The sequence below is a fragment of the Filicampus tigris genome, chromosome 15, assembly GCF_054856515.1.
Source record: "Filicampus tigris isolate MCC_2025a chromosome 15, RoL_Ftig_1.0, whole genome shotgun sequence".
Lineage (NCBI taxonomy): Eukaryota > Metazoa > Chordata > Actinopteri > Syngnathiformes > Syngnathidae > Filicampus > Filicampus tigris.
Genome location: NC_141231.1, coordinates 14,590,893 through 14,604,890, shown reverse-complemented (window position 1 = coordinate 14,604,890; position 13,998 = coordinate 14,590,893). Strand labels below are relative to the sequence as shown.

The 13,998-nt window shown below is 41.5% G+C and overlaps 1 protein-coding gene across 3 annotated transcripts; it reads left to right on the top strand.

Moving 5' to 3' along the window:
• Positions 1-47: 47 nt before the first annotated feature.
• Positions 48-13,995, top strand: LOC147135681 (guanine nucleotide-binding protein G(q) subunit alpha-like). Of its 3 annotated transcripts, none has more exons than XM_086052850.1 (9): positions 48-229; positions 599-760; positions 2,602-2,786; positions 6,769-6,923; positions 7,730-7,858; positions 7,925-8,054; positions 8,176-8,329; positions 9,884-10,081; positions 13,857-13,995. In XM_086052850.1, the coding sequence occupies exons 2-8, from the start codon at positions 625-627 to the stop codon at positions 10,072-10,074; spliced, it is 1,080 nt and encodes a 359-aa protein (XP_085908976.1). In that variant the 5' UTR covers positions 48-229; positions 599-624; the 3' UTR covers positions 10,075-10,081; positions 13,857-13,995. The 3 variants fall into 3 exon arrangements, with proteins under 3 accessions (XP_085908976.1, XP_085908975.1, XP_085908977.1); XM_086052849.1 differs by having other exon boundaries at positions 48-467; XM_086052851.1 differs by lacking the exons at positions 48-229; positions 599-760 and adding an exon at positions 1,973-2,067.
• Positions 13,996-13,998: the final 3 nt, after the last annotated feature.

The window sequence follows — 13,998 nt, the reverse complement described above, 5'->3', positions numbered from 1 at the left end:
TTTTGTTGTGGTTGTTAAAATATCGCGATACTCTTGTGTCACATGTGTCACATCCATCCGCAGCCAACACTCTCGTTTATTACAGGAAACGAGTTACAATAATGTAATAGACGAGAACTCACACGCTTTTCCCTCACCGGAGAGAGAGCGAGGAGCAGTCCCCTCTTCTCCCCGTCACATGCACCATCCGCGCGGGACTCCAGCGCACACCGGGCGGGGGGTCGCAGCGGTAGGACGGAGACCCACACTCCTTGTTCGAGACGCGAAAACCGCCCGCACAGTGTGCTTTTTGCTCTTCCTCATCGACAAGGCTTGGCTACTTTTCGTCGTCTTTTCGGGTCAAACAAATGGATTTCATTTTGCCATGAAGTGAAACTCCGCCATATTCGGCACATCCACCACGCCCGCGGGCAGTCGTAAAAACTTCTTCGCGCGACTTCATTTAGCACTAAAAGTGTTACAGAAAGGTAAAAAGTCAACTTTCGTGAGTTATGTTGTGCTTCTCAGGGAGCCGAGTGGTCTTTTGGTCGTTGTGCCCCCCACCTTTTCCCATCTTCGCTCCGCGCTTAAACGGCATCATGTTTGTGTCCGTGCCCAGGGAGGCGACGCCTGAAGCCGGGCACGATGACCCTGATGGCGGCGGGGGCTTGCTGCCTCAGCCCGGAGGCCAAAGAGGCTCGGAGGATCAACGACGAGATCGAGAGGCAGCTACGCCGCGACAAGAGAGACTCGAGACGGGAATACAAGCTTCTCTTGCTCGGTAAATGAAGTAAAGCTCGCACTTTACAACACAACTAATCGATATTTACACACGTTGTTGTGTTTTTAAGCAGTATTAAGCATACACTTAAGTCTTTGTGCTCCGCTGCAACGCCTTTGATTACACAATAGTTTATAAATGTCATGCGTGACAGACGAAAGCAAACAGCCGCTGTGGGTGTACATTATTCAAGTGGAAAAAAACATTTTTTTTTGGTCCCTCCGGGTGCGACATTTCATGGTATTGACATGTTTTCGTACTGGGCTTCAAAATAAAATCAATGCTTTCAAAGTTAAACGCCGGTTAATTAAACATCCCCAAGTCAGAAGTTGAGCACAATATTACAAACAGGTGGACAATTTTGGACACTTTGCCTTTGAGTAGTGGGTACCATTGTTACTTTCAGGGCACCAAGATAGCTGACCCCTACCAATTTTGGAATCCTTTCAAATATGAAGTTCACCACATTTAGAGATTGGTATCAAAAAGTGTGGAATGTATCAAAACCACTTTTTCGAGCCCAGCCTATTAGGTTTACTGTGGGACGGTACCTAAAGGTTGGCACATAAACTAAACTCAAAAACCGGGTAATCAAAAGTTGTTGAAGGTATAAAACAGCTGATCGATCCATACTTTTTTTTTTGGAACCCTTTCCTTGAAGTACCACTTTCTGGTACCACTTTCTGTGCACCTTGTGTACTCGTGGTGGCACAGTACGGTACCTAAAAGGTGGAGTTCACCACACACATGGCTGGGGTTTAAAATTTTTGGGGGTCCCAAGGTACTTGAGATACTTGATCACTACCACTTTTATTAACACTTTCATGTATGGAGTTCAGATAAATTCAGAGACAGGCATCAAAAGTTGTACTTTCATGAGTTAAGTAGGGAAACAGAAGTTGCGCCCCTCTCTTAGGGTTACACTTACTTTGGTGTGGTACCCAAGAACCACTTCTGACCTTTGGTTAAAAACATCACTGGTATGGTTGCGCTTCACGATAATGGAAAAAATAATTATGATTATTTTGAGCGATATTGAAATCAGGGTTAAACACGATTATTCATTGAGTTCAAAAGTTAGTATTTGTTCAACTTCAAATATAACTTGAAAGAACAACCAGACAGTAAATTAGTATCAAGGTAAAATAATATATTAATATAAAAAAACAAATGAAAATGAATACTGGCTGCAGCTGCTGTGCACACATTGGCCTCTAGGGGCAGTGTGGGGCCATGCATGCATGGAGATACACTCTTAATTGTTTAAAAAGAATAGAAGAAGAAAGTCGCGATTGAACTTTATCAAGGTAAGGTAGGTTTTTTCACAGATTCAGAAGAATATTTGCCTTTGAATTTTGCTATATTATATATCCGTATGTGTTACTATGGAGTTTGTGTGTGAATATTTATTATTTGAAGGAATATCAATCCTGTAACTCAATGCTTCAATTATCCCCTCAGTAGGATTTTACATTGACTGCTAGCATTAGCACTTTTGATGCTTCTAAAATGCTTCTAAAATGTCTTGAATTTAAATATACAATGTGCGTGATTGTTTTTGTTGTGTGTTTAGTTTTAAAGTAGACTCCAGGTGGAGTGTCATTAAAGAACATTGCACGCTCAGGGAGGGCAGAATCACATTCGTCACATGCATGCTAAACAAGCAACATTCAGGTGCATTCAGGGTCCTTTCACAACGTAGGAGCTTGCAAACACACACCTGTTCAGGGACCAACTATAGCGGTATGGTTCTTCAAGGAAGGCGTTCCATATTTGGCAATTTTTGGAACTCTGTTTGGGACACCGTTTTTTTTTTTTTAAATGTATGTTTTATTTTCCAGGGACTGGCGAGAGCGGGAAGAGCACTTTCATCAAGCAAATGAGGATCATCCACGGCCGAGGCTACTCTGACGATGACAAGAGAGCCTTCACCAGGCTGGTGTACCAGAACATCTTCACCGCCATGCAGGCCATGATCCAGGCCATGAAAACGCTGCGGATCCCATACAAGTACCAGCACAACAAGGTACGAGAAGCGCGCACAATTGTGGGAACTTTTATTGTCAGTTTATACAATTGGGGGGTTGGGGGTTGTCTGCGTGCTTTTAACTGCCCAGTGGAGCACTTCTGGTAATTTGCGGCCATGTTTATTTTCGTAGTCCTGCTTCCAGACACTCACAGTGAACAAGCTCGGTCCTGTGCAGCGTTTATACTGACAACCACATTTTTTCTTATACATTCAAACCCTATTTATTTTATATATCTATTATACCTGAACAGTTTTTGTCACACCACATCATATCAATGGCCATTGTGCTGCTGCTTATGGTGTACCGGGCACCTAAGGGCAGTGCAAGACAGACAGACGCTTAATACTGTTCATGGCGATGTCTCAACTACTCAGCTCATCATCATGACACTCACATTAGCCGTTTTTCACAGAGGATAAAGAATGTATGACTGAGTACTGTTATATTGTCTGTCTACATGTGCTGTTTCTCTGTTTTTGGTTCAGTTTGTTGCTTAACTGGTTATAGAGTTGCAGCATCGATGCTATTTAGCGTCATTTTTAGCAAGGGGAGAGTTTATTTCAAAATGGACTTTTCTCGAAAAAAAAAAAGTATTTTAGGTACACATTTAAAAAAAAAATGATTCATTTAATTAACTATGTGTCTACCTTGCGAAATAACACTCTTCATAATTTTGACGTTATTCTTGTAAAATGTGTTTTTTCAGGCAATCACAACAATTGAACTCTTTCTTTGTTGTCAGATTACTTGCAAGATTGCAACCTCCCAAAAACATTTTCCTTGCTGTAAAATAACCTTTTCCCTCGTTTAATTGAGACACTTCATTTCCTGTCGTTACAGTATTTTCATAAAATGATGACCCCGGTTCAAATGGCAACTGCTTTTGTAACCCTATGACTTTATTCTCCGTTTTTTCCACATTTCTTCACACGTGAGACAAACGCGAATGTTTCATGGAGGTGACAGCATCTTATTAATGACTCCAATTAGCTCACCCACACGAGCACCCAGAGCGCAAGTTCCAGGTAGAGACCAGGAAAGTCCCCAGGGGACAGTGCTTCACTTGTTTGTGTGTTTGTGTTGCCGTGTCACAGTAACCGAGTCAGCGTGTGTGTGTTCTTGAAGTGAAATTGTCAAGGAAAACACTGAGGGTGCACATATCTGTGCACGACTGGATGGGTAACTTTAACTAATACTTAAAGTGGAAGTCAACCCAAACATATTTTTGTTCAAGAATATGTTCTATGCAGGCTCACTAGTTGAAACAAGGCATTCTGATAAATATTGGGTTTGTTAATCCACTCATTTTTAGTCATCTCCGGGGGCGGCCATTTTGTCACTTCTGTCGACAGGAAATGACATCACAAACGCTCAGGGCTTAGATAATGACAAATCACGGCTCACCTGTTTTCTGAAGCTGAACCATGATTGGTCGTTATCGGAGCCCTGAGCGTTTGTGATGTCATTTTCAGTGGACAGAAATGACAAGATGGCCGCCCCCAGAGATGGCTAAAAATGAGTGGATTAACTCTTATTCCACAAACGCAATATTAATCAGAATGCCTTGTTTCAACTAGTGGGTCTGCATAGAACATATTCTTGAAAAAAATATGTTTGGCTTGACTTCCACTTTAAGGTAAGTTGCTAATTATTACGTGAATAAGTCATTCATAAAAAAAAAATCCCCTCGAAATGCAGGCCAGTACGATACCAGTATCGATTTGACTACTCACCGATACCGAATAACGATACCTGTATTATTTTTCACATATACAATTTCATTTAACGCAATGACATCAAATTGTTAAAAAAAGGACTTACTCGATGTCAGATTTTTTTTTAAGTATCTGCGGCTGGTATCGGCAGCCTCCACGAATACCGATACGTTAAAATAAGGTCGGTGCGGCCCAATGCCGATATCTGGTATCGGTACTTGCCCTTGTACTAACACAGCTCAAAGTTTCCTTAAACCAAGAGAAGGCTTGTGCAATGCTACAAAAAGTACCAAAGTATTGAATTTGTGTGGAACCAGCCTTTCGCTGTGTTCTGTGTAAAAGGCGAACAACGGGCGGATCCTGGCATCTTAACCAGATCTGTTTGAAAAAAGCGGAAGACGGCATTTTTAGAAAACGTCATCTTGGATTACAAAACAAAAAGCCGCTCCATGAAAGCGCAAGAATCCAAATTCCGAATGGTTCGCGTTCAGTCAAGCCTGCAAAGGGGGACAAAATCGCTGGAGAATATCCTCTTTCAGCGCCGGTGTAAAATGGCGTCCACCTGGCCCGTGCGTTGACGGGAAGTATTTGTTGCCAGGCGGGGAGGCAGCGCATTAAGGCCGGCCAAAGATTCCAGGAAGGCATCCGTTGGCCAAGCTCGAGGAGATTATCTCAACAAGATTTTACCCGGAACTGTGCAGCGGCGGCACTTAGGCGGCCCGCTAAATGCATTTCAACGGAAGCGCTCGATGTACTCCTGCAACAATTAGATGCCAAACATCAAAGACGTACGCGCACACACTCACACACACACACACACACACACACATTCTGCGGTAGCCCTGCTCTCCGTCCATGTTGTTCATGGGGAAGTTCACTGGATGTATTGAGTCAACTTGTGGGGAAGTTTTTGCCATGAAAGAAAAAGGTCAACTGCAGTTTTTGACATGTGCCGTCTTGCTCGTGATTTAATTGGCCGCTCCTTCGCGAAGGCATCGAAAACAATACGCACACAGGCCGCAGCAGAACCACACACGCACAACTATTCAACGCCTAACGACTGTGAATCTAAATACAATGTACACTATTGGTACATTGATGAACTGAATTTACACTGCTGGTCCAAGTGGCCAATATTTGTTTTGTTTTATGATACAGTGGTGGGAAGGGTATCTGTTTTTGAGTATTTATTTTTCCGACAACCTTTTACTCTCATCCCCTACGTTTGAAAGCACTTCTCTCCTTTCTGCTTCTTCCTCGGTCGAAAAAAGGCCTCGTTACATTTTTTTTCAACCTCCCGGAAAGATGACGGATGTAAAAAAAAAACAACAAAAAAGACATAATTCGAGAAATGCAAAGTCAACTGGGGTTTGCTGCTGTCTTGCCCTCTAAAAAGGCGTCTGTGAAAACTTGCTGAAGAGCAGCCGCAAATTCAATCAAATTCTCAATAAATGGTTCACGTCGCCAAAGGAAACATCCAACTAGTGTTTACAGTCAGCCTTCTTCCTGCAGAGATTAGATACAGTACATGCGCGCAGTCCTCTTATCCGCTGTCGCCACCCCTGACTCACTCGTCCAATCACAGATCACAGACACCTTCGGAGTCTCACAGACAGTCTGTCCTTATGAAACTCTTTGCATCACGATAGCAAAACGTCAGGTTTGCTCAAATTCATCATTGCAAAGGATTCCCTCCTCCTCTTCAAAAAAGAAAAAGCTTCCATCGGTTCAACGCCAACCACAGTTGAAGTTTACCGTGAAACTAAATATGAAACTAGGGAGGATGACACGTTGTTGTTTTTTTTTAAACAAATGCATGACTTAGCCTTTTGGCGGCTAGCTTAATGCTAATGATTACGCATAATGGGACACACAACCCTTTTACCGACTGATAGTTTCTTCATATTTAAGGTAACTGTACTCACTGTCATATGGTCTTTATCCTCTACGAGGAGCTGAGAGGATAACTGGGGATCTGTACGGACGGGAAGAAAAAAAAACACTTTTTCGCAAGCAAATAGCTATTGTTTTTTTTTTCCATTTCGTGACAGTGAATTAAAAATGATTTCAGCAATCGTTAGACTAATTGTTTGCAGTTGTAAAAAAAAAAAAGTGACATTGAAACAACTTAGGGGAGGCATCGAGTCTCACAACATCTAAAAAAAAAAAAAAAAAAAACCCAACAACCTCAGACGAGTTTTCTGGTCCAAACTTTTTTTTAGCAAATAAATAATATGCTTTGTTTTTGCATGCCTTTGCTCAGGCCAACGCCAGTACTGTCAGCGAGGTGAACGTGGAGACGGTGACGACGTTTACAAAAGCGTACGTGGACGCCATCAGGAGCCTGTGGGCCGACCCGGGGATACAAGAATGTTACGGTCGCAAAAGAGAATACCAGCTCTCCGACTCGGCCAAATAGTGAGTGTACTGTAAACAGCTGGCATACCTGCCGAATATTTTCCATTGTTTTCTATGCCAGCCGCGTGCATGGCCTCTGTGTTGACTCTATTTATTTATTCTATTCCAACAAAGTGCAATGCATATAAAAAAAGAAGTCTGCACAGCCTTGTTTGTGATTCCAGGTTTTTGTCGGATAAAAAAATGCAACCAAGAGAAATCGTTTAAAAACATTTTCCACCATTAATGTAACCGATAAGCTGCTCTTTTTTTTTTTTTATATAAACCTTTTTGAAATACTCAGCTGCAATAATGTAGTGAATGCTAAAAAGATTGCAAGTCAAAGTATTTAGTAAGTTAATGACTCTAATTCTGTCGATTTAAAAAAAAAAAAAAAAAAAAAAAATGTCCTCATGGTTCATTTGACTTTATTTTAGCATGAGTCTAAAAGACCAAAACATTTATGTATATTCAATCTGTTATTGTTCATTGATTACTTTGTTAGGAAATACATGGAAAGAGGACCTTGAGAAAATAATCACATCGCAATCACAACATTGAGGGTAAAAAAAAAAAATTCAATGAGATTGTTTGTCAACATCATTAAGCCCTACTCAAAATCGACGTCATCATTTTGCCGTCATGAAAACAAACCCAAAAAAAAAAAAAAAATCTCCCTCAGGTTATGGGCACTATTTTTCACAAAGGATAATCTTTTCGAGACATCCCAGAATTGTACCTTTAATTGGAATAGGGCGAAGGCACAAAACGGGCTCGATTATAGACATGTTTACGCTCAACTCCGTTCCCCTCGCGCACATCTCCAGCTACCTGAACGACTTGGACCGCATCGCTGACGCCGCGTACCTGCCGTCGCAGCAGGACGTGCTGCGGGTCAGGGTGCCCACCACGGGCATCATCGAGTACCCCTTCGACCTGGAGAACATGGTGTTCAGGTGAGCGCGGCGGCGCCTCCGCCGGGAAATAAGCGGCACGCCACAAGGCTTTTGTCTCCGCCGCAGGATGGTGGACGTGGGCGGGCAGCGCTCGGAGAGGAGGAAGTGGATCCATTGTTTTGAGAAAGTCACCTCCATCATGTTCCTGGTGGCCCTCAGCGAGTACGACCAAGTGCTGGTGGAGTCGGCACATGAGGTGACGCCCAGCGGTGTGCTTCATCGGCCTGCAGGGGGAGCTCTTTAGTCACTCACTTGGGCTTGTTAAAACAGCTCCCTCCCGCTCCTCCCTTTTATTTCACAATATTCTCTTTTTGAAGAATCGCATGGAGGAGAGCATGGCCTTGTTCCGGACAATCATCACCTACGAGTGGTTCGAAGAGTCCTCGGTCATCTTGTTCCTCAACAAAATAGATTTGCTGGAGGAGAAAATCATGCACTCGCATTTGGTCGACTACTTTCCTGAATATAACGGTGAGCAGAGGATGAGGACAGGCATTCATTTGCAATGCTCAGCTCTTTCACTTTCCAAACATTGCAAGAGCAAGCACTCAGATTAAAAAAAACAAAAAAACGTTATATCTACTTTATGTAAATGGGAGACATTTAAGTGAAAACCATGTATAGTTCAGGTGAATTCTATTACATCATTTAAAGAAGGCAGTCTATTAGCTTGATTAGGATTACATTTTAATCACAAAAAAAAGGATTTCTTATACTGTTACAGCTCTGCTACTACCTCAGAAGGTGGAAAGTTACTGGGTCAACTTTGTCCCCTTCTTTTGCTCTATTTTCATTGAATAATTAGTCAATGTATTTATTATGTCCCCTATGTAAAAGAACTGGTAATGTTGACACTGTGTGCATAATGCTACAGTAACTTAGAAAAATGATATATATCATTTTTATTCATAAAACCTCTGCCTCACTTTTGATGAACACTTACTAGTGCTACTGCACTTTAATTTTGGTCATTGTGGTGGTATTTGGAGAGACGATTGTTTTTTGAGGTGGTACTTAGCTTAAAAAGTTGGACAACTACTTGTCTTTATTACACATCACAGAGTTGCTTAGTTGTCTCGGTTCACACTATGGCGTGATGGAATAATGGCATTTCAAATGATTTAAATTGATACACGGCGCCTTGAGATACGGGTGACCTGACTTTTAAGTTGTTCTTTTTTTTTTTTAGATTTCATCAGTCGCAAATTATTTTTATTGCTTTATTTATTTATTTGCTTTTCCTTAGCAAAGTCCGCTTACTGTATCTTAACGCTAAAAAAAACAACGCAAAACGCAGTACTCGTAGCCATATATGGTATTCTATATCTTCTGTGTTAAAAAAAAGGAATTTTACTGCATCTTATTGAGTTACATCGTGTAGTTGAGTGAAACTCTTCCTCATTTGTCAGCATGACTGTATTATCCTGCCACCCGGTGGCCAAGTCGCTCACACCAGTACGAGCCGCAAAGAACCGATCATGATACACCAACAATTCTGAACAGTGTAATTATGTTAATATGATATGTTTTTATAAAGTATTACATTATAATGGGATATTTTCATGATTGACATTCTTTCCAGTGACAGCTGTGGATGCCAAGTTTGGACCAAAAACAGTCGTTTTGTACTAAAAAGCAACCCCTCAAACCGAACTGAGGACTCGAAAAAGACACCGATTAGTCCATTGATTAATTGCGTACTAATCGGATATTATACATTATTAAATCCAATTACATGCATGTGAGGTAGAGGTATTCATTTTCTATTCCGGGCCCCCATCGTCACATTCTACTGTAGTATCTGTGACTTTGAGTGTGTATCCCTTTAAAAGGCACTGTCTGGTCTGGTGAGTGATGTGGGTGTCAGCAAACGAGAGCGTAGAGGTTGCTCGTTAAAACGTACTGAAACTACCCAGAAAGTGTAACATCACGGCGACATTGTTTCACCCTTACGTGTCGATGACACAAAAAAAGGGGGAAACGTCGACTTGCTGGCTCCTCATGTGCGTTCCCGCGCCCTTGCAGGTCCGCAGCGGGACGTGAAGGCGGGCCAGGAGTTCATCCTGAACATGTTCGTCAACCTGCACCCCAACCGCAAGAAGCTCATCTACTACCACTTCACCTGCGCCACCGACACGGACAACATCCGCTTCGTCTTCCATGCCGTCAAGGACCATATCCTGCAAGGCAACCTTGAAGACTACAACCTGGTGTGAAGCGGAGGTACGTCGTCGAGGGTCGGTGAGGGGTGGGTGTGGCTGGGGGGTGGGGGGGGGTGGGGGGGGGCGTTTTGCCTGAAAAGCCTTCGCTATTTGACCGCTATGATGCAAGATGGCGGCAATGGAGCACCCAGTGACGGTACTACTGATGTATTCCAACCTTTGATCACTAAACTGCTTCCCGGGTGGACAAAGTGTACGAGAATCTCACCGAGCAGCGGTCAGTGGATTGCGCACGGACCCAGAGGGACACATTTTTGGGGCGCAGGTGCGAGTCGGTTACACTTTGAAGTGGGAATGCCCATTGTTGCTCGCGTGTGCCTCGAAAGAGAAGCCAGTATGGGAAGCCGTTTGAGCGTTTATTTCATGTCCTTGAAATCACATTGAAAGGGGAAAGTCCAGTCATAAAAATTCTTAGAAATAAGAACTCCATACTAGTGCACTGAGTTGTCTTACTAGTGAGGAGAAAGAGCCTACTAGTAAATAAGACGGATACCAAGCATGTGGAATAGATTCTCAAACGGCTTTCCAGAAGCCAGTCGTAATCAACACTAATTGCACATTTACTTTTAGGCCTTCACCCATTTGCACACTTGAGTCACATGTCACCATTTTGGAACACTTAGTGTGAGTCGGCATTCTTTATTTTGTTTTGATTGTTTTTGCGTGTGCACAGCATAAATTTGGCACACTGAGAAATAAAAAGAAAAAAAAATCTACAATAGCCAGGAAACAGTCGTAAAGTTGCAAGAATAATACAAATAAGAATGACAATTTTTGATATAAAAGTTGTAATTTACCATCAATAATATTTCAATATTTTGGTGATCTTTTTGTGAGGAAAAAGTCCTAATTTGAATGAATGAATGTAAAACAAAAAGTACTAAAATGACTTATTCTTCAAACATTCAAACTTTATTCTTGTACAATTTAAATTTTGCTCTCTTTAAATGGTCACTTCATTGTAGATAAACATGTGACACCGTTTTTCCCTCAGAATTTTTTTCCCCAAATTTTGAACCTTTTCTTCAATAATTGTAATTATTCCCATAAAAGTGCTACTTTATTCTTGTGAAATTTGCCACTAAAAGATAGCAATTATTTCTGGTTTGCTCAATCTGCGCATGTCAAAATAATTTGTTTCGATCGTATGTGTGATGCATGAACACGCAAGTCAGGATCGGATCGAATATTTTTAGTGTCCATGAAAACGGTGCATCCTATCCCAATTTTAATTTTAATAAGTTGGAATGTTTTGATGGAAAAACACATGATTTTTTTGGCCTTTTTATGAGGAAAAATTTTAACGAGAACAAAGTTATGAACCTGAACTAAAGTATAACTCTATGCATACTGTTTACAAATTCTCATAACACTCCAACTGTATTTTTGTAAAATTGTGATTTCTTGCGACTTCTTACAAAATTAGGACTGAAATGTCCGTTTTTTGCAAAGTTAGTCCTTCTCGTAAATTCAAACTTTGTCCTGAAATTACGCCTTGACTTATTTCATCACATAAAAACTATTCTTTAAGGAATGACCACTTAGCAAATTGGCCATTTTTATTCTTGTAGAATTACGACTGTATTCTCCTAAAATTGTCTTCTTGTTAAACTGCAACTTCCCCCCCCCCCCCCCCCCCCCCCCGTAAAATCACGCCTATTCTGTTAAATTCCAACTTTTGTCCTCACACCGAGACTGTTCTCATAAGGATTACGACGTTATTTTTGTAAATTCACGCCTTATTGTCCTGAAATCCTGACAAATATTCTTGTGGAGTGTAGTGACTAATCTCCTCAAGTACGAGTTTCTCCTCGTAAATGAAGCCTTCGTTTTCAATGTACACATTTCTTTACGACTTTATCCTCGTCACATTTCGACTTCTTTTCAGTGTGTCCCTTATAGTCTACTTTGATGCACATCAACACATTTCAAAGGGAATACTGCTATTTTAGCATTTCTTTCTTTTGTTTCTCTTCTTTTTCTTGTCTTTCTTTTCTTTTTTTTCTTTTTTTTACCTTTTTTGGTGATTGTATCAAACTGCAGTCATGTAATTTGTAATCTGCCAAATTGGCTGTAGAAGCGGGGCCCGTATTTTATTAAAACGCGCACTATAAATATGACACGGTACGGCGATCGCAGTCACGAAAAGGCTAATCGCCGAGAGAGAAAAAGTGTTAAATGTGTGTTAAATAACCTCTCAGGCATTAAATGAGTGCAGTCTTGATCTCAGTTGAAGAGCTGTTTAAATTGTTGGAGTCAATGAATAAAAGCCTAATTAGAGCAGATTGGTTGCACCACTGTTTACATGACCTCTTGTCTTCTTATTAAAAATAATTGCGGTCTAATTTATGCTTGAATTTCGCTCACTGAAACTGATGTTTTATGCAGCATCTGTGTGAGTGTGTTGTAAGATTATTTGAATAAAGTCCAAGTGTTGGTCACGGTTTGTGTCTTTGTGTGTTTGCAAACGGTGCGGCATCGAGCGTCGCAGGTTTTTGTTGATGTGGAGCGCTGAGATTTTGTCCACAGGAAGCAATGATGTGCAAGGATGGTTTTCATGCCGTCAACAGAATTCCAATCCCCTGCTTGGAAATGTTTGCCTTCCAGCCATTTTGTGTTTGCTAATCCTGCTGCATCAGTAGGTAGGGACACTACAGTGGGAACTGGACTTGTGAGTTTTTGGTGGCAGTGAACTCAAGTCACATCTAAACAAGCAGTAGTTTGACAGATAGGCAACAAAACAAACAATTCCACATTGTGTGTTTGAAACAAGCTAGCTTTGCCTTAAAAAAAAAAAAAAAAAAGTCAGTCTATCTTGATGCTAACAGGCAACGCAAATCACCACGCAGGGGCTAACGAATTGCATCAACGTGGCGGTGTGAATTCTGAAATTTCGATAACTGATGATTCGGCCGATTAATGACAAAAAAAAAAAATACATCATAAATAAAATGTGTGCTTTTTTTGGTCCCTTAAGGCTTACAAAGTTAAAGGCAGGAGATTCGACTATTTTACAAAGTTGTTTAACTTGAGAGAAATATGCTAAAAAAAAAAACCTGACGGGTTTTATGCAGATTTTTTTGGGTGGTGGTGCTGCGGGAGTTTGGGGGGTGTTTGCATGTCATATTCTTAGTCTTATGTTTTTTACTGAAGGGAAAGTCACATCAAAACCTTTCCTTACAATGATATGCTCTATGCAGTCCCACTAGTTAAACTGCAGCTCAGCTTGCGAACGTCACATGACCAAGCCCAGAAAACAGTCGAGTCCTGATTGGTCAATACTTGAGCCCCGAGCAACTGTGATGTCATTTTCAGTCGACAGTTAAGTGGCAAAATGGCCGCCTAAGATAGATAAAGACAGGTGGATTTTACTTAACTGAAATCAACATTGTTTTTTTACTTGTTATATCAACTTTTGGGGGGTCAAATTTAAGACCTCTTTTCTTGAATGTACTTTTTTTTTAATGTGAGAAAACAACATTGTGCTAAAAGCGCTTAAAACCATTGAACGGCATTCACATTTTTTCGAAGATGAAGTTCTGCATTTTAAGTTCAACCTGAAATTTGACCTGAATGACAAATATCGCTAAATGAGTAGCGTATAATCAGGAATGAGGAAGTAGCGCCGCGAAATCAGTGGAATTGACTCCCGTCCCCTTTGGTGATACGCCTTCATTCTTCAGGAGAGCCACAAGGAAACTCCCTTTTCTGGAGTTCTCGCCAATATCAACCAATGCGTTACTTAGATACCTTTTGACAGCATGTGATTTGAGCAGGCAGAGACGCACGCCGTCGACAAGGTCCCAGCCCGGAGCTGACGTCGTTCTCCGCCGCTGACGTCGTTCTCCGCCGCCGCCGCCTCGCCCGCCCCACAGGAATGTGGCACCACACCTGAGTGGCAGCCAAAAGAGTGGCCAC